Below are 21,697 nucleotides of genomic sequence, written 5' to 3'. Positions count from 1 at the left end.
ATCCGAGGTCCGTCAACGAATCCGATTTTCGTCCTTCAACCGGAAAACCAGATATAACGGGTCCCTCAACTATCAAAACCAGTGCAGATGAGGTCCCTCGACGGTTTTGACGGCGGTTTTGGCTAACGTGGCACCTATGTGGCTAGTTTGACTTGGTCTTCATCTGATGTGGCATTGACGTGACGTTTACATCGGAATTTGACTCCGAAAAAAATAAACCTCATAGGACCCACATGTCAGTTTCACACATAAATTAATAAAAAATGGTGGGTCATTCTCAGCCCCCTCTTCCCTCTCTCCCCATCTCCCTCTCTTCACTCTCTCTCCCCTCTCATCTCCCAATGCCTGGTGCCTCGCTGTCGCCGCCGGCATCGTCGCTGCTTCCGCCGACGCAGCCGGAGCCGCCCATCCGCGCCGACTGCCTCGCGTTCTCTTCTCCCTCGAGGTGCCCGACCCCTTCCGCCGGGAGCCCGACCCGTCGGCCGCGTCACGTTCTCCTTCTCCTCAGTCCAGCCCTCGTCGTCCATTATTCTCCGGCCCTTCTCCCAACGAGTCTCGACGTCGCCGGCCGCACGCGAGACTACCACCGCCGCCGCCATGCTTGCCGTTATCGCCGGCCACACGTGATGACCGTCGCCAGTTGCATCGCCTCCATGCGTGCAGCGTGCCGGCCCACGCGCTCCCGCCGGCCGCGCACGCGACAATCGCCGCCGCCCAGTGCAGCAAAGAACCGGACAGCAAATCAATCAAACAAGGAATTCTTTGTAAGAAGATATAGTCATCACCATGCATATGATTAATTAAGGGGGTAACAATAGAAGAAGAAAAAAAAGAAAGAACTGATCAAAACATCTGACGAACATAATCATCATGATGATAATGCGTGAGCGCCGCCTTGCTCTCCTTCTTTCTCACCGCCGTCTCCAGCAGCAGCAGGAACGGGTAGGTGTCGAGCACGAGCTGCTCGACGGAGAGCACCGGCTCCTTCCCGACGATGACCATCACCGCCGGCGACGATGAGCTGACCGCCTCGCCGTCGTCGTCGAGGGAGCGGTAGCGGAGGCGGGATGGGGAGGTCGACGGCCATCGGAGGACACGCAGCAGCAAGCCATCTCGCCGCCGGCCGTCGAGCTTCCTCCCTCGGCTCTTCTGGCCGCCGCCATGTCCACCGATGCTTTGATTCCGACGTTGCCGACGACACCGCCAATACCGCGGCGACCTTGCTCACCTCCGCCGGCCACGTCGTCAGCGTCTTCTTCCGCCTCGAAGCGCCCCCGGCGACGTCGCGCCTATGCTTCGGTTGCTTCGCAACTGCCTACACGATATGTCGCCGGCCTCCCCGCCTCGTCCCTCCCTGCGTGCCTGCGTGCGCTCGCCGGCGGAGAGACAAGAGACAAGGTAGAGAGAGAGGGGGGGATAGAGAGAAGAGGGAGGCTGACATGCGGGATCACATGGGCCCCACCTTTTTTATTATTTTTATATGTAGCTGACATGTGGGTCCCATGATTTTTATTATTTTTTTATCCAATTACAACATAAGCGCTACGTCAATGCCACATGGGATGAGGACCTAGTCAAAGGGAGCCACGTAGGTGCCACATCATTCAAAACCGGGCACAATACTGTCGAGGGACCTCTTCTGCACGGTTTTGTAAGTTGAAGGATGTGTTGTATCTGTTTTCTAGACCGAGGATGAAAATCAGACTGGACGACAAATTGAGGGACCTAAAGTGAACTTATTCCTTAATCCGGCAGGGCCAAAAACTGATATGGGCCGACATATATCGGCCCAAGAGAACCTACTGGGCCCCGCCTCAGCCAGCTCGGCGGAAGAAAAAAAAAAGCGCGAGATATTTTGCGCCACCGGGGGCGACGTGGCGCCATCCGGAGCGCGCCACGACGCCCTCGAGCTCCACGCGTTCGCTTAAACAAATCGAAGCCGCCATGGCGCCACCTCCACGCACCCACCCACCCACCCACCGCGCCGGCGGCGAGGCCATCACCTCCTCCTCCTGCACGTGCGCTGTGGGCGTGGTCGCCGGAGGGGATGACGACGTGGCGGTGCTGCGACTACTGCGGGGAGGCGGCGGCGGCGCTGCACTGCAGGGCGGACGCGGCGAGGCTGTGCGTGGCGTGCGACCGCCACGTGCACGGCGCGAACGCGCTGTCGCGGCGCCACGTGCGGGCGCCGCTCTGCGCCGGGTGCGAGGCGCGCCCCGCGGCGGCGCGTGTCGCCGCCGTCGCTGGAGCTGGAGGATGCGGCGGCGCGTGCGGGGAGGCCAGGTTCCTCTGCGCCGGGTGCGCCGACGACGACGGTGCGGAGGCGGCGAGGGTGCCCGTGGTGGGTTTCTCCGGATGCCCCGCGGCCGCCGAGCTCGCCGCGTCGTGGGGGCTCGACCTCGGCGGCGGAAGAGACGATGAATTCGAGGAGGATCCGTTCTTCCCCGAGGCCGGTTACCCAATGCTGGCGGCGGATCGCGTGCTGCGGGACATGTACGTGCCCTGCGACCCGCCGCCGGAGGCCGCCGCCGGCGGACGCGGACGGCGGCTCAAAGGGGAGTCGCTCCGCCACCAGCTCGCGGAGCTGGCGCGGCGTGAGGTGGAATCCGCGCCGAAGCAGGCGAACTCGGGATCGATCTCCCCATCAGCTCGCCGGAGCTCTGCCGCTGCAATCCGCCATGAGGCGGCGGCGCAAAGGGCCACATTGCCGTACAAGTCCGCGCCGGCGGCGAACGCGGCGGGCTGCGGCGATGTCGGCAACGGCGAGCAGTTCACCGATGGCAACGAACTCGTGTGGCAGCGCACCGCGCCCTCCGATCCGCCATGCCAGGTAGTGACACACTGCGACTTCTACTCGATGAAATATGTTTGTTTCCATTATTTCCACAGTTTATTTCAAGTGATAGCATGGCCTCATTCTCGTACTCTGATTGTCCAATTCTCAACATGGTTACAACTTCTTCTAATCATTTGATAACCAAGTTCCTCCTTGATTACCCTCAAATTTCTTTTCTCCGATTGTTCTGTGGTGTGGTGTCAAAAAGCTGTGTTTTCTGATTTTTCTCTGCAATAAGTTAGCATTAGTTTTAGTAGTAAACTTGTAACCCACAAAATAAAAATGGGATATGTGATCAGAGGATGAACTGAAAACTTGGCATGGAGGCAAAATAATGTGTTCATGCTGATCCATAGTTTGTGCTCCGACCATTTTCTCAAGCCCAAATGTGCCTGTTGCCTGTTGATATTACTGCATTAGTATTACCTAAGAGCGATTCATTTTTCTTTTTTTTTTTGGTAAGATCACTTCTAGCCTGGAAATTTTATTTCATATGACTATTATGTTATAGTCATGGGTCTAATGACCAGACAGCCAGAGAAAGCAGATTCTTCTTGTGTCAATTACTATGTGCTTATTTTCATGGGAAAAAAGAGGAGTTAGACAACTTGAAATCAGAGTTTGTTATTGGCATGACAGATATGGGATTTTAATCTAGGAAAATCAAGGGACCATGATGAGCACTCTGCACTTGAACTTCATTTCGGCTCAAAAGATGGAGGCTTTATGATCAAAAGTTATAATGACATGATTGAGGAAGTTTCCTCTAGCTCAAGGAAAGATCTTCAATATATTTATGACTCGACATACTCTTTTGCCCCTGAAGATATTGTGTCTGCTAATATCTACCAGTTGACTCCCAAACAGGTAATCCACATTTCGATCTTTCTGCTATTCACAGATGAAATTTCTGTATATTTTCATGCTTGTGTGATATTTACATACTCTAAAATTATACTGAAATATAAGTGAAATGCTGTTCGTTCAGGGATGTATCACTGTCCCATTCATGTGCAGTGCTCTTGTTCATATGTTTAGAGGTTCAGTGCTCTTGGTCTTAGATATATAATAATATATATACACCTTTGCTGTCTGATTATATATAGCTGCTCATTGATGTTGAAGCACAGTCCATAAATGTTTCAGACTTTTTTGTCAATCAACCTTATCGTCTAAAGGATTGATATTGACAGAGTAGACCATGTGCTCCGATCTAATCTAAGATATTATCTGGATGCTGTCACCACTATGGGCCATCATGCACATACTCATCATATCCTTTGCTCTTGGTCCGTTTAGCAATGTAAACCTCATGCTCTTCAATGTGACACTGACAGCCAACTTAATCTTGAAAAGTTTACACCGTTGAGTAACCCATCGATTGATCCTGATGTTGACAGTGGCAATTGAGTTACTCAAGTCACCATTCTTACACCTATTTTCAGCTGAGCACTGCCACATCCGGCAACAAGCGACACAAGAACGAGCCACACGGATTGACAAATGACGGGCCATCATCTTCGAGGATCGTTGACGTCGATAGAACTCTGAACTCTTCTCCTGAAGAAGTTGCAGCAGTTCTTGCCGGGGAGAACTTTATCACTGATCAAACTGTAACTGGAGCTGATCAGAGGAATTCCCTGAAGATCGACAGCAAAACGATCGCCATGAACAGGGACAACGCGATGCAACGGTATAGAGAAAAGAGAAAGACTCGCAGGCATGGTTTTCACTAGCCTTTTTTTCTGACCATGTTTGGACAGAAGCTGCTTAACCTGCCATTGATCATCTCCTTTCTCACTGTTTCGTGGTGAATTTGGTGATTTGTTGATGCAGGTATGACAAGCACATCCGGTACGAGTCGAGGAAGATGAGAGCCGACACGAGGACGCGGGTGAAAGGGCGCTTCGTCAGGGCCACTAACATCTTCAACGTCGGTGGCGGCGACGGCGGCTGAAAATGTGCTTGCGATGTCTGAAATCCAGCGACATCCTCAACAACGTCAGTTCAGTGGGGATTATTGCTGGGGGAATGGAGATGCTGCATCACCAACACTTTTTGTGAATAGCCTGAACTGAAACTTGTTTCCTGGAGTAGTAGAATACATACGATATCACATCCATGATCTTGTATTGTTGTATTTTTTTTTTGAGGGATTGTTTTTTTTAATGAAAAATTTTTTTTGAATGACTTTTTGAGGGATTGTTGTATGGTTATTATTCCACTCAGAAGTTTTTGCAGCCCCTGAAAATGTGGCAAGTTATGTAGGACCTGTTTGTAATTTTGTTGCCACTTTCAACCCCACTAAACTTTAGTAGGGTAGAAAACTAAACATTATCTTATAAATACAATTGTATTAATATTTGGTAGTTACGGAACTTTTCTCTCACAAATTGTTTATGTCAGTTAGAATTGGCGACAAAGCGAAGAAGCCCGTAGTATGGGCCTCCCTAAGTGTGCAAGCGGCTACCCGCGAAAATCCACTTATAGGCAAAACTAACCTACGAACTTGCTTATTTTTATCAAAATCCATTTATAGGCAAAACTAACCTACGAACTTGCTTATTTTTACCTATAAGTAGGTTCGCAGGTAACGCACTTGCACCCCCCTCGTCGTTTTGAGTTCTGACAGGTGGGTCCTAGGCTCCTAACGCCCTTCAGCGATGCTGCTGACCGTTGGATCCAACTGATCGGCCCAGGATTGAGATGCGAGCGTAGCTGGACTATGCTTGTAGGCAAGTACCAGCCCAAATAAGAAATTGCGACGTTCCGACCCAACTAGAACGTACGTGGCAATCTCGTTCCGGCCCAATCGTAATGGGCCTCACGCACGTAATGTTACTGTTCAGGCCCAACAAGATATCCGGCTCAGGTCGTTCGGCCAACTCATCGAACGGATAGAAATTGCAGAGAGGGTGACATCTTCTTCAGAGTTTGGTTCAGACTCCCATCGCAATCACAAAGTGTTTCTGACGTCTCCAGCTTTGTTGATTGTGATCAGTTCATGGGTTATACGCTTTTGCTGTAAAACGACTATGTGTGTTGATCAATAGTAATATTGTTCTGTTTGAAAATAAAAATAAAAAACAATTTTGGGAGAAGAAGATGCCAATTCATCTGTCAGGTTAACTCAACTTCATTACTTCACTCAATCGGCAACTGCTTGATTACCCATCTCTCTACGTTGACTCTGCCACCAAAATCCAAAAAAAGAAAGAGAGAGATCGGTTTATGTGGCTTGCGTGCATCCTGCAAACAGTGATGCACGTACTTGCTCACTTTCACAATTTTTTTGGGAGCAATTATTTGATATTTTTTCCCTTTGATTTTCAATGAATTTCTGTACAGAAAACCTACACCATGGCATCCCGTGGAGACGGGATCCCCTCCTCCTACCTCACTCCTCTCCTCCTACCTCACTCTCCTCTCCCAATTCACACGGCGTTGCAGGCCTCCCCGTCGCCTCCTCTTACCTCACTCTTCTCCCCTAAATTAGACGGCACTGCAACCCTCCCTGTCGCCGTCGCCCACTGCTCACTGGAGCCGGCGGCCGCCGCCGCGAGGGAGGCCGCAACGGCGAGGAGCTCGGCAGCGAGCGCGATGAGCGAGAGGGAGAGCGGGAGCGGGGTGTGGTGGAGCCAGAACGGGGTGTGGTTGCGGCGACATCCTCCATGGCCGGCAGCAAGCGGATCTGCTACAGCGTCGGTGATGAAGACCTCCATGGCCGGCGGCAGGGGTGCGCCGAGCACGTCGTCGTCCACAGCCGGCTGAGGAGGCTGGGGAGGCATAGTACAAGGTAGGCACCAGATCTGTCGCCTCCTCTTCCTCCGCCGCCGCCCCGCCCCGCTGCTCGACCTCCTCGACCCCGCGACTCCTCCTCCTCCTCCTCCTCCTCCTCCTCCTCCTCCTCTCTCTTAGGGTATCACGCTGATACCCAGGTACCAAGGTCTGATACCTAGGTACCAGCTCGATACCCAGGGTACCAGGTATCAGTCAATACCAAGGTATAGGACCTCCCGACCCCGCGACTCCTCCTTCCTCTTGGGGTATCACGCTGATACCTAGGTACCAAGGTCTGATATCTAGGTACCAGCTCGATACCCAGAGTACCAGGTACCAGTCGATACCAAGGTACCAGGGGTACTAGGTACCAGCTGATACCAGTGTACCAGGTACCACCTCGGTACCTTACTCAAGGTACCAGGAGGATTTGGCGGTGAGGTAGCTGCTACTCTGGGTGCTCAGGGGCGACGACGCCGGCGAGGTATCACCCGAGCGTGCGATACCGAGGAGAATTTTTGGCGGTGAGGTAGCTGCTACTTCGGCGATGACGCCGGTGAGGTAAGGTAGCCACTGCTCCGGCGACGATACCGAGCAGGCAGTGGCTAGGTATCGAGACAAATCACGTGTTCTGTGGGGTGCTCCTTTATGCTGACGTTGCTTTTTTAATTATCCCGTGAGTACACTATTTCCACGGTATTCCGTGAGGTAGCAGCCCCATGCAGACATTTCGCACCTAATACAGTCTAGTTCTAGTTGAGATGTTCAAGTCAGTATTTCTATATACTCTTAACTGTTTGATTGATTCATCGTTCTCTCATTTGACTTCATTGCTAGCGTGCGTCCATATTCTATATACTTAGTATATAGTTATTATCCCACTAAATATAGTTTCATATATAATACTATTTATCTCTTCTCTCATTAATTCACATCATCTCAATTATTTATAGTTTTTGATAATAGATTTATGCTTCAAATTGTCTCTTATTTCTTCTTTCTTAATTATTTTTAGATCAAAATTGATAAGTGTTAATTAGACATAAAATATATTCATCTCACACTATATTTGCAACCATATACAAATTATGTAAAACATACGAAGCATCCTTTTGGTTTCAATAAACATATTATGTCAATCTGTATATACCGTGTAACTTAATTTTTTCGTAGCAACGTGACGAGGTATTTACCTAGTTATATATATACGGCATATACTCCCTCCATACTCATAAAGGAAGTCATTTAGAACAATGTTTAAATTAAATCTTGGGAATATAAATTATGAATAACTCTTAAGTTGTTAAGTTTGAAAATATAAAAATTATATGTATAGATTAATCTTGAAAAATACTTTTATAAAAGTATACATATATCACTTTTTAATAAATATTTTTATAGAAATAAAAAATCAAAGTTGTGTTTTGAATACCGTGTCGCTGTCCTGAATGGTTTCGTTTACGAGTATTTACTAGTATGGCGGGAGTACTAGTACAGCACAGTGCTGTCAGTGCACTAGGCCGGTTTACTTTTCTCTAATCTTCTTCCTCTTCTCCAGCCACACGGCGACACGACACGTACGTTGCAAGCGAGTGCGCGCGCGCGCGAGTGATCAAGGAGAAGACCAGAGGCGCCCGCCGTCACCGTACGTCGAGCCAGCCGCGCAACCACCCATGCCGATGCCGGCGACGGTGGCGGCAGCGCCGCGGCCCCTCCTGCCCGGCCTGCCACGCCGCGGGACGGCGCCGCCGCGGGGGCGGTGGAGCGCGTCCGCGGCGTCGGCGGCGTCGCGGGGCGTGGCCGCGAAGGCGGCGAGGAGAGGGGTGAGGGAGTACGTGGAGGCGGCGCGGGAGATGGTGCGGCGGCCGGACGGCGGCCCGGCGAGGTGGTTCTCGCCGCTGGAGTGCGGCGGCGGCGGAGGGCGGCTGCCCGGCGCGCCCACGATGCTCTACTTGCCCGGTATGAGCCTCTCTCTGAAAAAAAAAAGAAAAATAATTTCCTTTTTTTAATCATGTGTGTCTGCATATTCCTCTTTTTTGTCAAATAAATAAGTAAAACATGTGTTTGAATACTGTTTATCTTGTGAAACTCTGACAAAGCATGATATTGAATAGTACCAAGTGGGTGTGTTGAAAATGAAAATTTGTTTGAACAGTACCCCCTTTTTTTTTCCCTGAATTTTTATTTCAATTTTGACACCATTTAATCATGCAAGATTTTCTAGTCTGAAACCAGAGGGTTGTAGGGTAGGCCTGAAAGCAGGACCAACCACCTTTGGCAATTGGCAATATTTAAGCTCATCAAGATCAGTGCAGCAGCACTAATTTAGACAACATGTCGGCGATTCGGTGACTCACCCAGATCATGCCAAACAAAATTTTCTAATTGCTCGCATGAAGATCTGCAATGCTGAAACCATAAACAATAAAAGCAGTTTGACAAGCCACTACGAAAACTCCCAGTAGGCCAATATTAGTAGAATGGGGAAAGGGACTGGCTTTCTTGACCAGCTCAGTTGTTTACTGGTGGTTGATGGCCATTGGAAGTGGCTGGATTAGATGGATGGACAGATAATTAGAGACTCACTGTTAATCTGACTGTTTGATGCAGCAGACATGCTTGCAAAGTCTGAATTCAGGCTTAGGATCATTGGGTTAGAGATTTGGTTTTTAAAGTATTCAAGTATAGTACTGAAAATTTGTGTTTTAAAAAAGGTATAGTACTGAAAGTCTTATCCCAGTGGAAATGCAACCTACTGCATTATGGGTTGGATTGTCAGAATATATGTTCATACCTTTCATTACTTTGGTTCCAACCATTTGAGAAACACAAGAAAAATTAAAAATGGGTAACCGTTTTTCGGTCTTTGGTCTTGCAGGAATTGATGGAGTTGGCTTAGGACTGATCCGGCATCATGAGAGATTAGCAAAGTAATGACAATTTTATGTATAATGTATGGCTGTTTTATCTTCACTACCGCTGGTAATTAATTCTGCTTTGCAGGATGTTTGATATGTGGTGCTTACATATACCTGTTGAAGATCGTACGTCCTTTGAAGGTACACTTTCTTGATGTCTACTTCTCATAAATGAAGTAGTGTTATCCTCATGCCATATGCTCCTAATTATAATTCAAAGAATGGACAGAAATGCTCATGTGCTTGTAGTTTAAGAAGTATAAGTATATAAACCTTAATGATCTTGAACTTATCGTAATTTCCTGTAAGAATATGATGCATAAGAAACCATGTTTTTAGCTCATTTTTTGGACTAAACTTATATAGTTTGTAAAAACTCTGAAACTGTAGTAATGAATACAGGACTAGTTGAGTATGTGGAGAGTGCAGTGAAATCAGAGGGCCAGAGAGCAAGAGACAGACCAGTCTATCTAGTCGGAGAATCCGTTGGAGCATGCATTGCTCTTGCCGTGGCGGCGCGAAATCCAGATATCGATTTGGTATTGATCCTAGTCAACTCAGGTCTTGCTGCCATTAGCCATAGTTTTCTGTTCTTTCTCTGTTTATCTTCTTTCAGTGACAAGTGATTACTGACTTATCTTCTGTTGTATGGTTTTCTTGCAGGAACATCTTTCCATAAGTCTCAGCTGCAGTCTCTCTCAGTCTTCTTGGATTTGGTCCCTGAACCGTTCCATTTAACCACACCGCAGTTGCTGAATTTCCTGACAGGTTCGGTTAACTTCTCTATGAGAATATTTATGACTTGTTTGATGGATAAATGATTTTACTTTACTCAACTGAGGAAGAAGTATAATTGCATGTTTAGCTCACTTTTCTGCACTTTGAGCCTTTATGAAATTAATGAGTAGACTCATTTGAAGCCAAGCTCACCCATCGCTTCGCCTATAGCTGATTATAAGATGTAATGCTTATTAGTGACCAAAAAATGTTTTTAGGCAACTTCATGAAGATACCGTCGACTATTGTTGGGCGTGGTTTTTCATTTCAAGAAGCTGGTCAAGCACTATCAGAGATCACCACTAGTCTATTGCCTTCTCTTATGGTGAGACTCGAATCTAACCATTGCTCCAATTTCTTTGTCAGTTCATGTCTGAATCATCATAATACTAATTTTATGCCCTTGTTTATGCAGTCTTTGCTTGATGTTCTGCCAAAGGAATCTATTGTTTGGAAGTTGAAAATGATGAGAACAGCGTCATCATTTGTCAATTCCCGTTTGCATGCAGTTAAAGCGCAGACTTTGGTGCTTGCTAGGTATGTTTAGCTCCTGATAACTTTTATCATGTCCTTGCAATTAGCAATGTGCACATTGCTCTTGATGCTGTCTTTCCATGGATTATATGATATTAAGTAATACTGAAACTTATGGTCCTCCTTCGGACTGGATCTGAAGATTCTATTCTCCTTTTCTTTTCCAGTTGGAATGATGAACTGCTACCAAGCCGAGAAGAAGCTGAAAGGCTACGTGACGCTCTAGAGAAATGCAGAATCCGTAATTTCAAAGACAACGGTCACAAAATATTGCTGGTATGAAAGCTCATGTTTCTCTGCATTACATATTCCAGGCGTCTTAGAAAATGTATTTATGTTAAGATCTCACTGGTCCAAGGAAGAGAAAAAAGTGTTTTTTATTTGTCAATTCAATTTTCAAGTCTGTTCTTGTCCTACACATCGAGCAAATTCCATCCGTAGTCCAAATTGCTTAGATAACTATGTCCATCCTTGCCATGTCCATGTTAAGCTTAAGCCTACTTTGACACTATTTTCATCTTTGGCATGTCCATGTTAACTCCTTAAAATATTGGATAGGAAGCTGAATTTGATCTGGCAACGGCCATCAAAGGAGCTGGGTACTATCGCCGCTCGTTGGAGACGGACTTTGTTTCGGACTATCTGCCACTGACTCCTGATGAGTTTCAGAAGGCAACTGATCACATCAGGTACCATCTCTCAAAACAACTTAAGCTTGGTCAATTCAGAATCCATGCAATTCCCCTTTACAGGGAGCAAATTTCCTACTGTTGGAGTAATAACTAACAAATTGTCACATGAAACTGAACATTTTCTACTGGATTTCTGAAACTTTCAGGATGTTGCAGTACATAGCAAACCCAGTGATGCTATCAACACTGCCTGATGGAAAGATTGTGAGGGGTTTGTCAGGCCTACCCAAGCAAGGTCCTGCAGTGATTGTTGGGTACCACATGCTGTTGGGGTTTGAGCTCGGACCTCTGGTGACCGGAGTGCTGAGAAGCTCTGGGATCCACATCAGAGGCTTGGCTCATCCCTTCATGTTTGACAAGAAGAAGGAGAAGATCATGCCGGATCCGTCCTACTACGATATGCATCGGATCATGGGCGCCGTGCCTGTCGCCGCAGGCAATTTTTACAAGCTTCTCGCGGAGAAGCACTTCGTGTTGCTGTACCCGGGAGGCGCGCGAGAAGCGCTTCATAGAAAGGTAGCAACAGTTTTGGCAGATGGATCATAGAGCCAGTGTTATCATGAAATCAGTTTGAATTTGGCAGATAGATCATAGAGTCAGTGATACCATGAAATCAATCTGAATTTGGCATATAGAACCTGTGAGATCATGAAATCAATCTACTGACTAGAGGATTGGCTGTTCTTCAGGGAGAGGAGTATAAGTTGTTTTGGCCAGAGCAGTCTGAATTTGTGAGGATGGCATCAAGGTTTGGAGCAACAATAATACCATTTGGAGTAGTTGGAGAAGATGATATATGTGATGTGAGTGCATTCTTACTATTAACTACCAATTATTAATAGATGCAAATCTCCTTTGCTGTCTACATTTTTTTTGCGAGGAACCTTTGCTGTCTACATGTTTGGTCTAAGGATAGATAATTATGCTTTACACTATATATTCTAACTGTAATCACTAGGATTGACAAGATTTGGCAGGAAATTTTCCCTTCCATGGGAATTTAGTTCCTATAGGTGCTCAGAGTAAAAAAGTTGGCACCTTTTTGCCTTGTTTTCTGGTTATTCTATTGTCTAATGACAGATGTACCACCTCAGATGTTGTTAGACTACGACGATCTTATGAAGATTCCATTCTATGACATCCTTGACAGGATGCTAAATGAAGATGGTGTGAAACTAAGGTATATATGCTGCCCATACGCCCATACACAAAAGTCAAAAGAGTTTGGATTTAATTTAATTGTAGTGTTTGTTTTTATGATGTCTCCAGAATTCTTTGGAAGAAAAAATGATCTGATCTCAGTTTACCTCTTGGTTTCATAGGACTGATTCTACCGGAGAATTAAAATATCAAAGAATCCATCCAGTAGTGGCTGCCCCAAAGATACCAGGGAGGTTTTATTTCATCTTTGGGAAGCCAATTGAAACAAGAGGTACATCTCTAAAGAACTACGCAAGTAAATCTCCAATTAATATACCTGTCGCACGCACTGTCTCATGACAAGTTAAACACGCTTACTTTCTTTTGGCAATCTGAAGATAAGCTACTAGGCTAGAACACATGAAGTGATGAAGATGTTTTTCCGAGACCTGATTTTTGCTTGTTTTCATAGGGAGAGAAAAGGAACTAAGAGACAAAGAGAACGCCCAACACCTCTACCTGAATGTTAAGTCCGAAGTTGAGAGCTGCATGAAGTATCTAAAGGAGAAAAGAGAGAAGGACCCTTACAGGAATATACTCGCCAGGCTTCTCTATCAGATGGTTCATGGTCTTGATGCAGAAGTTCCCACATTTGAACCGTGAGAACTAAGATGGTCACTTGCAGAATTAGATAGGAGTACATTCAAGTCAATTGTTTATATTGTTTCATGCATTTTTGTTTCACATAGTTATCAGTTTTTTTTTCTCAGCAATTCTGCTTGTCAATTTGACGGCAATATTCAGACCATAGAGGTTAATAAAATTCAGTTTACAATCTTTGTTCCATTTTGTGAGTTTTTGCTGGGGAAAAAACTATGAGGAATTTTACAATTCTTGAGAAAGTACCTTGAGATACCTAAATTTTATATTAAAATTTTTGGTACCTCGAGGTACTTAATACCTAGAGGTATCAAATTTACCTCTTGGTACCTTCTCAAGGATGGTAAAATTACCAAAAAAAACTATACATTCATGACAGAGATGACAACATCACCATGTATGGTGAAAACATTATTTAGAGACTATGCACAAGATTCTGAACGAAATGAGGTATTTCATTGGAAGATTTTAGTCCTATACAAATGGGTGAATGTTTATGAACACAAGGGATTGATGGACGGGTTAATGAGGGTATGATATATACAGATTTCATGTGAAGTGCGCGAGTAAATATCAGTTGCTTATGTCGAAGTACTTGGGATCAGCAGGGAAGTCGTGCTCGACCCGCAGCTGCAGGGAAAAAAAATGTCCTTTAGAGAAAACAGAGTTGAGGGAAAAAAATATATAAATAAATAAACAAATAAACTAACTCTCCTCTAGAAAGGGCACAAGAAAGTCTTTTTTTTCTTGGGAACATGCGAAAGAGTTATGCATCATAGTATTAGGATAAGGAAAACAGTTCTGAGAAACTTTATCTATATGAAATACTGAAACCTACATGCTATCTATGTTATTGGTCAGAATTACTGAAACCTACATGCTAGCAATGCTATTGGTCAGAATTACTTAAGCCTACTGATGTAGAAAGAAACAAGAACAGGGTAGCTGCTGTAGGGCTGCATACCTCGCCTTCATCTGCATCTGAGTGTCTTTGAGGAAAGACAACTCTAACATCATTGTAGAGATAGAATCGTCTGTGTTCCTCAGGCCCTGAACTATGGTTGTATGGTTCTGATGATACATCAGATTTGCTACGCTGCATAGATCTTGACGGTTTCTTGGCAAATGGGCTCAGAAACCGTAGGTGCAAAGCATAACGAAGAGCACCTCCAGCTGGATCATTGATCTTGGACGATCTACAGCAGTATTTCTTTTCACCTAAGGGAAATGTGTCTGATTGACAACAGCAAACATTGGTACTACTGCCATTTTCTGAAGTTTCTAGAGAGCTAGAGTCATTTGATTCTCTAATGTCACACTCCATAGAGCAACATGTCATGTTCTTGCGGCCGCCCTTTTCCGAGTCATCGTTCAAGTTGCAGTTCTGCCCTGGTCTACAGCCTGCATAGTCAACAACAATTTGTCAGTATCTATAAACTCTAAAATTTGGATTTAGCTATCACAGGTAATGGCTACATTACATTCAGAAAATAGAGTGCCGCATTCTCTAAGTTCACTCCCAAACTGGACTGACTCGACCTTTGTTTCATTGGCCTTGCTTCCTTCTTTCTTTTGATTAGAGGGAGAAACAGGGAACAGAGTGACCTTTTGCCGCATGAAAGTCTGTCCCATTTTACAATAACAGAAATAAGATGACCTCAGGAGAAAAAAAATAAAGAAATAAAACGATAAAATCTGAACCGTAAACGTAGACATCTTATGTTTGTTCCTTCTAAACAGACAATACCGTACGTGCATCTGGCATTACTTTTGAATGGCATCTTTCATGCACGATGAGATAGTTCTCATCCTGCCAAGTGAAGCAGTACTGTTCCAAGCAGGGTTCAAGAAACCATTTAGGACAAATAAGTGTTAGAGTATATGGTAGTTACTAGTTAGAGTCATATTATGATAGGATTGATTTGTGTAGACTCCTTCCATATCTGTAATCCTTCCTTATCTCCTCCCCATGTACTCCTATATATACCGGCCCCTTGAGGCTCAATACTATCGTCCCATGTTACGCAGTATTCCCCTCTCCTATACTATCCAACAATAAGAACCATTCCACTGTCCGTTCTCCTTTTTTTTTTTTGCTGGTAACTGCTTAAGAACACCAGAAATCCCTCCAAACTTTGCAAACCAGTCAAAAAATATATTGCGAATAGCAAAATTGTGCGGCTAGAAAAATCACATGTACCCGGTGGTGTGGCTACAAACAGGATCATTAATTACTAAATGCTTAGTGTTGTTTCAGTACAAACTAATAGATGACTTCTATTTTTCCACTTCTATTATCATCTCCAGGTAAGACCAATGGCATGAAATGGTCAGACCTTTACAACCAGAAATAAGAAGTTCATGGATGGTGTAAAGCACATCTATGTGTCCAGCATGAATTAGATGGCTGGCAGCATTGTCCATATAGGCAATTATAAATATGCCATCATAGGAACTCAAGACAATGCAGAAACATTTGCAGTTACCTCCAGCGTATAAGTCTATGAGGCAAAAAGAAAAGTAATATAACAATTCTCAATTTCTCATACCTTGGTTCCAGCAGGCATGTCACTCAAATCATAGTTGCAGAAGAAGGTATGTAGCGGTGTCTTCTCTGGGTTACTGACAACCTGTCAAAGTCAAGAGTTATGCTTCTGGTGAAATAGACACATCATCGAAGCATATGACAATTCAACAAATCTTTTAAAAGACTAAATAATGGAAGAACCATTTGAGAATAAGCAATTAAGTCCAAAGAAAGCTATCCATGACAGGAGGGCATAAAATGAGACATGATGCAGAGTAGTAAAAGTATCATTACAAATATAGCTTCCCCAGTACCCATAATGGTATGAGAGTAAATATCCCATGATAAATAACTAGACTTGTGGTGCATAATTGGTACATGCATATGCATGTCGCCCACATGCATATGCACTAACATATATACACACCAATGCATCATGAACAATCGAGCAAAATACAGTGAATTAATGCAAATCTCAAAGTCAAGAATATGGTACCAGCTGCACACGCCCTTTAACTGGGATACGTAACCGACTCTTCGCTGATCGTGAATCATGATTACTCAGGCTTCTTTTGAGCTTTGGGCTTTTGCTACTGCTCATAGGCAGCCTCCCCACAAGATCGATCGATGAATAGTAGAGTAAGGAGCTGTTCTCATCAATGCTGGTAGCTGAAAATGGAAGCTTCTGAGTTGAGGGAGAGAAGTTACCACCAGTCACATTCAGGACAGCAAGGAAACCGTCAATATTCTGCACTTTAGGAGAAATATCAACTGGCATCACTCGAAAAATATCAACTTATGGTACACCACTAAAAGCTAAATTAGGAGCGTATAAATTCTACGGACCTGATTCTCTTTTCCACAGGAATAGCGACCAGATAAAAGAGATTCCTCAAAAGAGCCAATTAACGACCTTCGTACAGGAAGGAGACCAATACTCCGAATACATCCAATGCGTGGGGATACAGAGGCAGATTCCAGGCCCCAGTTTTGAGATTTTCTATCTGAACTCTTCTTAGGGATCCTCATATCAAAGTCATCATGTAAGATATTAGTTTTTTCAAACGCATCTCTTATCCTTGACCTACCATGACCTTCTGAATACCCTTCACAGGTTGAACCTTCAGTTTCTCTCAATGATTCTCCATGAGATCCTACAGTATTTGTTCCATGCATCCATGTTGGGCCAAGAGGAGACAGATTAAGCAGAGGAGGATGTGCCAATTTTGCAAGTGGAACAGCAACACTTTCAAGAGCTTCCAGGTGATCTGAACAAGGAAATGACTCCCTGCTCTCAAGCAAAGGACCATCAGTGAATGTACTACCACTAAATTTATCGACACCCTGCTCTGTACTCCAGTTGGAGTATCTCGAAGCTGGCCATGTAGGTGCCTCAAAAGAATCAAGAATTGCAGTATTTGCCTTTTTACGATCTTGAAAGCCAGAAGTATAAAGTCTCCTAGCACAATCAGAATGCTGAATTTTGGCATCACCAGAACCAATATTCAGGGCATCACCTCGGAAATGTCCAGGAAGCGCATTGTTCAAAGGCGACAACACCCTTTTCCTCGCATGAGGCCCATGCTGTTCAATCAATGAATGGCAATTATCAATAACTAAAGGTGAATCCGTATTGTCAGCTACCATCGTATCAGGACCTCCAGTGGAATTAGCAAAACCTGATTCAAAGCCAACAATCCTCATTGCAGGCATCTGAACATTTGATCCCAATTTAGGGCCTGATCTGGAACCTACATCCCCTGTATCAGGTTTTAGACCTTGGAAGCCTGCAGGCCCATAAGCAGCATGGCTGGCTCTAAAATTGCCATCAAATCCATTCAAAGAATCTAAAACATCATTTCTCTTGAAATCACTGATGGATGAGCATGGAGATGCCCTGTTACTTGAGCTTTCTGCAGGAAGCTTACCCAAATGACAGGTGCTATTCCCCGCAAAATGAGGACGAACAATAAGAGATGCACTCATTGTAGGAAGCACTTCCTCCTTGATTGCAGGAACCTGAGGCAAACCCATCTCACTAGAGTTACTCCAGCAAAAGGAAACCAATTTTCCTCTTGCCCACACTTTGTTCCTATTCAGATTTTACCATGATCCATTTCAGCCTCTTATTTTCAGCAACAAAGTCTCTAGTAATTGTTCCAGTAATAATCAGCTAAACTATGATGACACAAGAAGGCTAAAACTAAAATGTGGCTTCTGAATCGAACCCCATCAGCACTAATGATTTCACCATCCCACCACCAATCATGTTCCAATAGTTACTGCAACAATTGGAGATGAAGCACAATTTGGAGCCTGAACAAGCAACAAGGAACCTGGGATGAACCATTCCAATAGATCAGATCAGAGTCCTGCAAGCACAAATCGGAGGATGTCACCGCACACTGTTAAATAAGCTTTTCAATAATTTCTCTAGCACAATGAACATGACAGCATTAACTATCAACCACAAAAGAGCAAACAGGCTATCAGCATATCAACATGATGCAATGCAGAGCAAAAAATAAGACATCCATTTCACATCAACATTGAGTTGGGGCGCAATGAAGATTTGATAAATGAGGCATCAATGCGCTAACCATAAAGTTATCCCAAGCTCCTAAGAAGTGCTACAGAACTACATTGTCTGAAATCTACCGCTGTTCATACAAAATCCCTTGGCAGCTATCACCCGACGCGCCCCAAATCGGACAAATCAACCGCAATCCCAGAGCGATCGCGGCGTCGATGATCAGAACACACGAAGAAACAGAATCGCATCTACACACCCCCCCCCCCCCCCCCCCCCCCCCCGAGATCCCCTACCCCCCAACCATCTCAAAACAAAAACAGAAAAGCGCAAACGAATGGCCATCGCGAACCAAAATCACGAAATCGGGCGCAAAAAAACAACAATCGTGGCTCCCAATAACCGCCAAATCGCGCGGTTTGCCATCTCTACAATCTGAGGGGGGCGAGCTCGATCCGATCATCTCCACACAAAAAAAAAATCACGCGGGGGTCTCATCTCATCTCATCTGCCTAGAGAGGCAAAATTACCAGCAGCAAGCGGAATGGGCCATTTCCTGCCGCGAGAATCTCTCTCTCTCGCTCGCCCTCCTCCCCTGGATTTCGCTTGCGCGTCTTCTCTTCTCCTCCTCGTGATGGTGGATTGGTGGTGGTGTTCTTCTCTCTCCTATCTTCGCTTCTCCCTTCTAATGGTTAAATAGGCGGATTCCATGGATTTTCTCTCCCCTCCGGCAATTTTTCTTTTTTTTTTTTAACTGAAGGTCTCCTTTTGAAGCAGTATTTTTGTTTTTGTTTTTTTTTTTGCGATCCTGACCGTAGATAAAGAGAGATGGAGGGCCCTGATTTTTGATATTTGTGAAGGTTAGGTCTGATTGAAGTTATCATGAATTTATAGATATAGGGGGCACCTAATGGTAATTTTTTGATGTAGAAGTTGAACCAATGAGCGATAGATATCTCACTGTTGGATTGAGTTATTAAGAGGATTTAGATCGGATCGTGTGAAATTGAGATATTAGACCGACGATTTGCGACGTAGCAATGTAGCAACAATACCGGTAATATATACTACCTCCTGAAATATAGCTATCAGTAATCCAAGATTCGTAGTTCTAGATGGTGTCAAATCCACTCCTAGATAGCTAGTATATTTTTTTATAAAGGTATATTAGTATCTACTAAACTTATTTGTTTGTGTAATTACAACTAGACAACCAAGCATCATCATCCTTTAATCACAAAAAATTGAAGCAGAGTTCAAATTGGAGCTAGTTTGCGACGCATGAATTTTATAGTTTTTTCAATAAACATCCCGAGGAAGTGTTCATATTCTCTTTGTTTTTGGACGAACAGAGAACAACCGTGTATTTCAAGTGGATTTGGTATACTATACATAGATGCCGGGTTTTTTAATTCATTATTATATAAAAAAAAAGTACTCCCTCCGTACTCGTAAAGAAAGTCGTTTTGGACAGCGACATGGTCTTCAAAACATAACTTTGACTTCTTATTTCTATAAAAATATTTATTGAAAAGTGATACATGTATACTTTTATAAAAGTATTTTTCAAGACAAATCTATTCATATATTTTTTACATTTTCAAACTCAACAACTTGAGAGTTATTCATGATTTATATTCCCAATGTTTGTCTTCAACCTTGTCCTAAACGACTTCATTTACGAGTACGGAGGGAGTATTCCAAACTGTGGCAGAGCTACATTAGGTTAGGAGGTGCTCATGAATTCGGTCTAATTTTTTTTACAACTTATAGTTTATCTATTTTCATCGTATATGTGCATCCAATTGGGTTCAAATTCAAACACACGTATCAACCTAAACTCAGTTCAAACTAGAGTAAAATACGTGAGTCCCACTTTGCTGTTTCATTCTAGCTCTATCCCGATTTCAAATGGACATGCTAGGCAGCCTAACCTGATGCACAAGTCTCAGTATGCAATGTAGTACCAAACTTATAAGAGAAAATCAAGCAGGATGGAATCCCGTACAGTTCTTTAGAAGCATACATACATAAAAAAAAAAAAAGAAAGAAAGAAGCACGGCTAATCTCCCCAGTCTAAAAAAATCTAACATAGATAAAAATGTGACTTCATTTAAAACAACAAATCTGAATAAAAGATTATCCAATTCGTTATTTTAGGTGGATTAACGAATTATTTTTTAAGACGGAGGGATTACGTCGCTGCTGCCGCTGCCGCATCATTCATACAGTACGTTGTTGGGTGGCTGCTCAATGCTTCTGGTCCTCCCCAACCCAACTTTTGGCATGAAAGAAAAAGGGAGAGCAGCCGTACTGGCTGCACAGGGAAAACCAATGGAAAAGGAACGTCAAAGATGTGCAGGCGCAGCCAATGCAAGGCCACCGACCAGGCACGTGAAAACCAAAGGCTTTTCTTTTGTGTTTGCGTTGCGTGCCTCGGCAGCTACGTCTCTCCGGTCTCTCCCTGCCGCTGACGCCGTCGGTTCAGGGTTGTTGTTCAGATTGGCAAAAGAAGGCAAAGATATGCTTCACTCTTTCTTTTTTACTCGGCATCAAAGACATCATCAATTGATGAGATTGCAGTGACCAGTTGAACATCTTCAATTCAGTTCACATTAATATCACCAACCCTGTTAAGACTGTGTTCTTTGGTTTGGTTAAAGATTGAGAGAAGATTTAACTTATTTTCCACGTGTACAATTCTCGAACTACTAAACAGTTCGTTTTTAAAAAAACTTTATATATAAAAGTCAGTTTAAAAAATCATACAAATCCATTTTCCCAAATTTAAAATAATTAGTACTAAATTAATTATGTACTAATGGTTCGTCTGATTTTACGTATTTTCACAATCTTCTTCTTTCCTCCCCTCTCAATTTAAACCAATATTATAAGAATTTCATATATAATATATTTCTAAATCATACCGTTTAAGTGTTTAACAGATCAGGAAGCGTGATGCCATTCCATTCTCCTAAAACGAACAACCCAAGCTGCCAAGCTTGGTCTTGGACAGCTTCATGTAATTCAGTTTTGCTCTGAATAATAATCTTTTTGATCAATTCAGTCAGTCCACTCCTCCTGCCAGATCCAAGATTGTCAGGTAGTTCCAGCTTCTGATCTAGCATTGTCCTTGGCGTTCATGATTGAGGCATGTGACAAAGCTACACAATTGCTTGCTGGTCCATGTACTGACCGCACCTGTTAGACTTTACAATTAATTGATCGTTTCTTCAAATACGACCCAGTTGAAGAAACTACACCTTTCGTACTTCTGAAGCTATTCATCGGTACAACCTGGTA

The 21,697-nt window shown here is 44.1% G+C and overlaps 3 protein-coding genes across 3 annotated transcripts; 2 read left to right on the top strand and 1 right to left on the bottom strand.

Annotated features, from left to right (window-relative positions):
• The first annotated feature begins 1,067 nt into the window (after positions 1–1,067).
• Positions 1,068–5,207, top strand: LOC127783820 (zinc finger protein CONSTANS-LIKE 14-like). The gene is made up of 5 exons (XM_052310974.1): positions 1,068–1,250; positions 1,940–2,830; positions 3,476–3,703; positions 4,282–4,556; positions 4,673–5,207. The coding sequence occupies exons 1-5, from the start codon at positions 1,068–1,070 to the stop codon at positions 4,791–4,793; spliced, it is 1,698 nt and encodes a 565-aa protein (XP_052166934.1). The 3' UTR covers positions 4,794–5,207.
• A 2,938-nt stretch (positions 5,208–8,145) lies between these two features.
• On the top strand, positions 8,146–13,523 carry LOC127784311 (phytyl ester synthase 1, chloroplastic-like). The gene is made up of 14 exons (XM_052311529.1): positions 8,146–8,575; positions 9,495–9,546; positions 9,620–9,675; positions 9,937–10,095; positions 10,198–10,302; positions 10,530–10,636; positions 10,727–10,848; positions 11,013–11,121; positions 11,404–11,534; positions 11,684–12,053; positions 12,227–12,340; positions 12,632–12,717; positions 12,860–12,969; positions 13,150–13,523. Exons 1-14 carry the CDS (start codon positions 8,290–8,292, stop codon positions 13,338–13,340), a joined length of 1,998 nt encoding a protein of 665 aa, XP_052167489.1. The 5' UTR covers positions 8,146–8,289; the 3' UTR covers positions 13,341–13,523.
• Positions 13,524–13,533: 10 nt separating this feature from the next.
• LOC127784310 (uncharacterized) lies at positions 13,534–19,137 on the bottom strand. The gene is made up of 7 exons (XM_052311528.1): positions 18,925–19,137; positions 16,711–18,236; positions 16,361–16,612; positions 15,887–15,967; positions 14,819–14,960; positions 14,302–14,738; positions 13,534–13,967 (listed from the first exon to the last, which is right to left on the bottom strand). Exons 2-7 carry the CDS (start codon positions 17,896–17,898, stop codon positions 13,911–13,913), a joined length of 2,157 nt encoding a protein of 718 aa, XP_052167488.1. The 5' UTR covers positions 17,899–18,236; positions 18,925–19,137; the 3' UTR covers positions 13,534–13,910.
• Positions 19,138–21,697: the final 2,560 nt, after the last annotated feature.

This window comes from Oryza glaberrima, chromosome 9 (assembly GCF_000147395.1).
Source record: "Oryza glaberrima chromosome 9, OglaRS2, whole genome shotgun sequence".
In the NCBI taxonomy this organism is placed as follows: domain Eukaryota; kingdom Viridiplantae; phylum Streptophyta; class Magnoliopsida; order Poales; family Poaceae; genus Oryza; species Oryza glaberrima.
This window is presented reverse-complemented; position numbering and strand designations above follow the sequence as displayed.

Excerpts from the sequence above, each read along its gene's own strand:
- LOC127784311 (XM_052311529.1), top strand. The coding sequence starts at position 8,290 with ATGCCGATGCCGGCGACGGTGGCGGCAGCGCCGCGGCCCCTCCTGCCC. Across the intron at positions 12,341-12,631 it reads GAGAAGATGATATATGTGAT|ATGTTGTTAGACTACGACGA; the intron begins GTGAGTGCATTC and ends GTACCACCTCAG. Across the intron at positions 12,718-12,859 it reads GAAGATGGTGTGAAACTAAG|GACTGATTCTACCGGAGAAT; the intron begins GTATATATGCTG and ends TTGGTTTCATAG.
- LOC127784310 (XM_052311528.1), bottom strand. The coding sequence starts at position 17,898 with ATGGGTTTGCCTCAGGTTCCTGCAATCAAGGAGGAAGTGCTTCCTACA. Across the intron at positions 15,968-16,360 it reads TTAAAGGGCGTGTGCAGCTG|GTTGTCAGTAACCCAGAGAA; the intron begins GTACCATATTCT and ends TGACTTTGACAG. Across the intron at positions 13,968-14,301 it reads CAGATGCAGATGAAGGCGAG|CTGCGGGTCGAGCACGACTT; the intron begins GTATGCAGCCCT and ends TTTTCCCTGCAG.
- LOC127783820 (XM_052310974.1), top strand. The coding sequence starts at position 1,068 with ATGGGGAGGTCGACGGCCATCGGAGGACACGCAGCAGCAAGCCATCTC. Across the intron at positions 2,831-3,475 it reads CCTCCGATCCGCCATGCCAG|ATATGGGATTTTAATCTAGG; the intron begins GTAGTGACACAC and ends TTGGCATGACAG. Across the intron at positions 3,704-4,281 it reads ACCAGTTGACTCCCAAACAG|CTGAGCACTGCCACATCCGG; the intron begins GTAATCCACATT and ends ACCTATTTTCAG.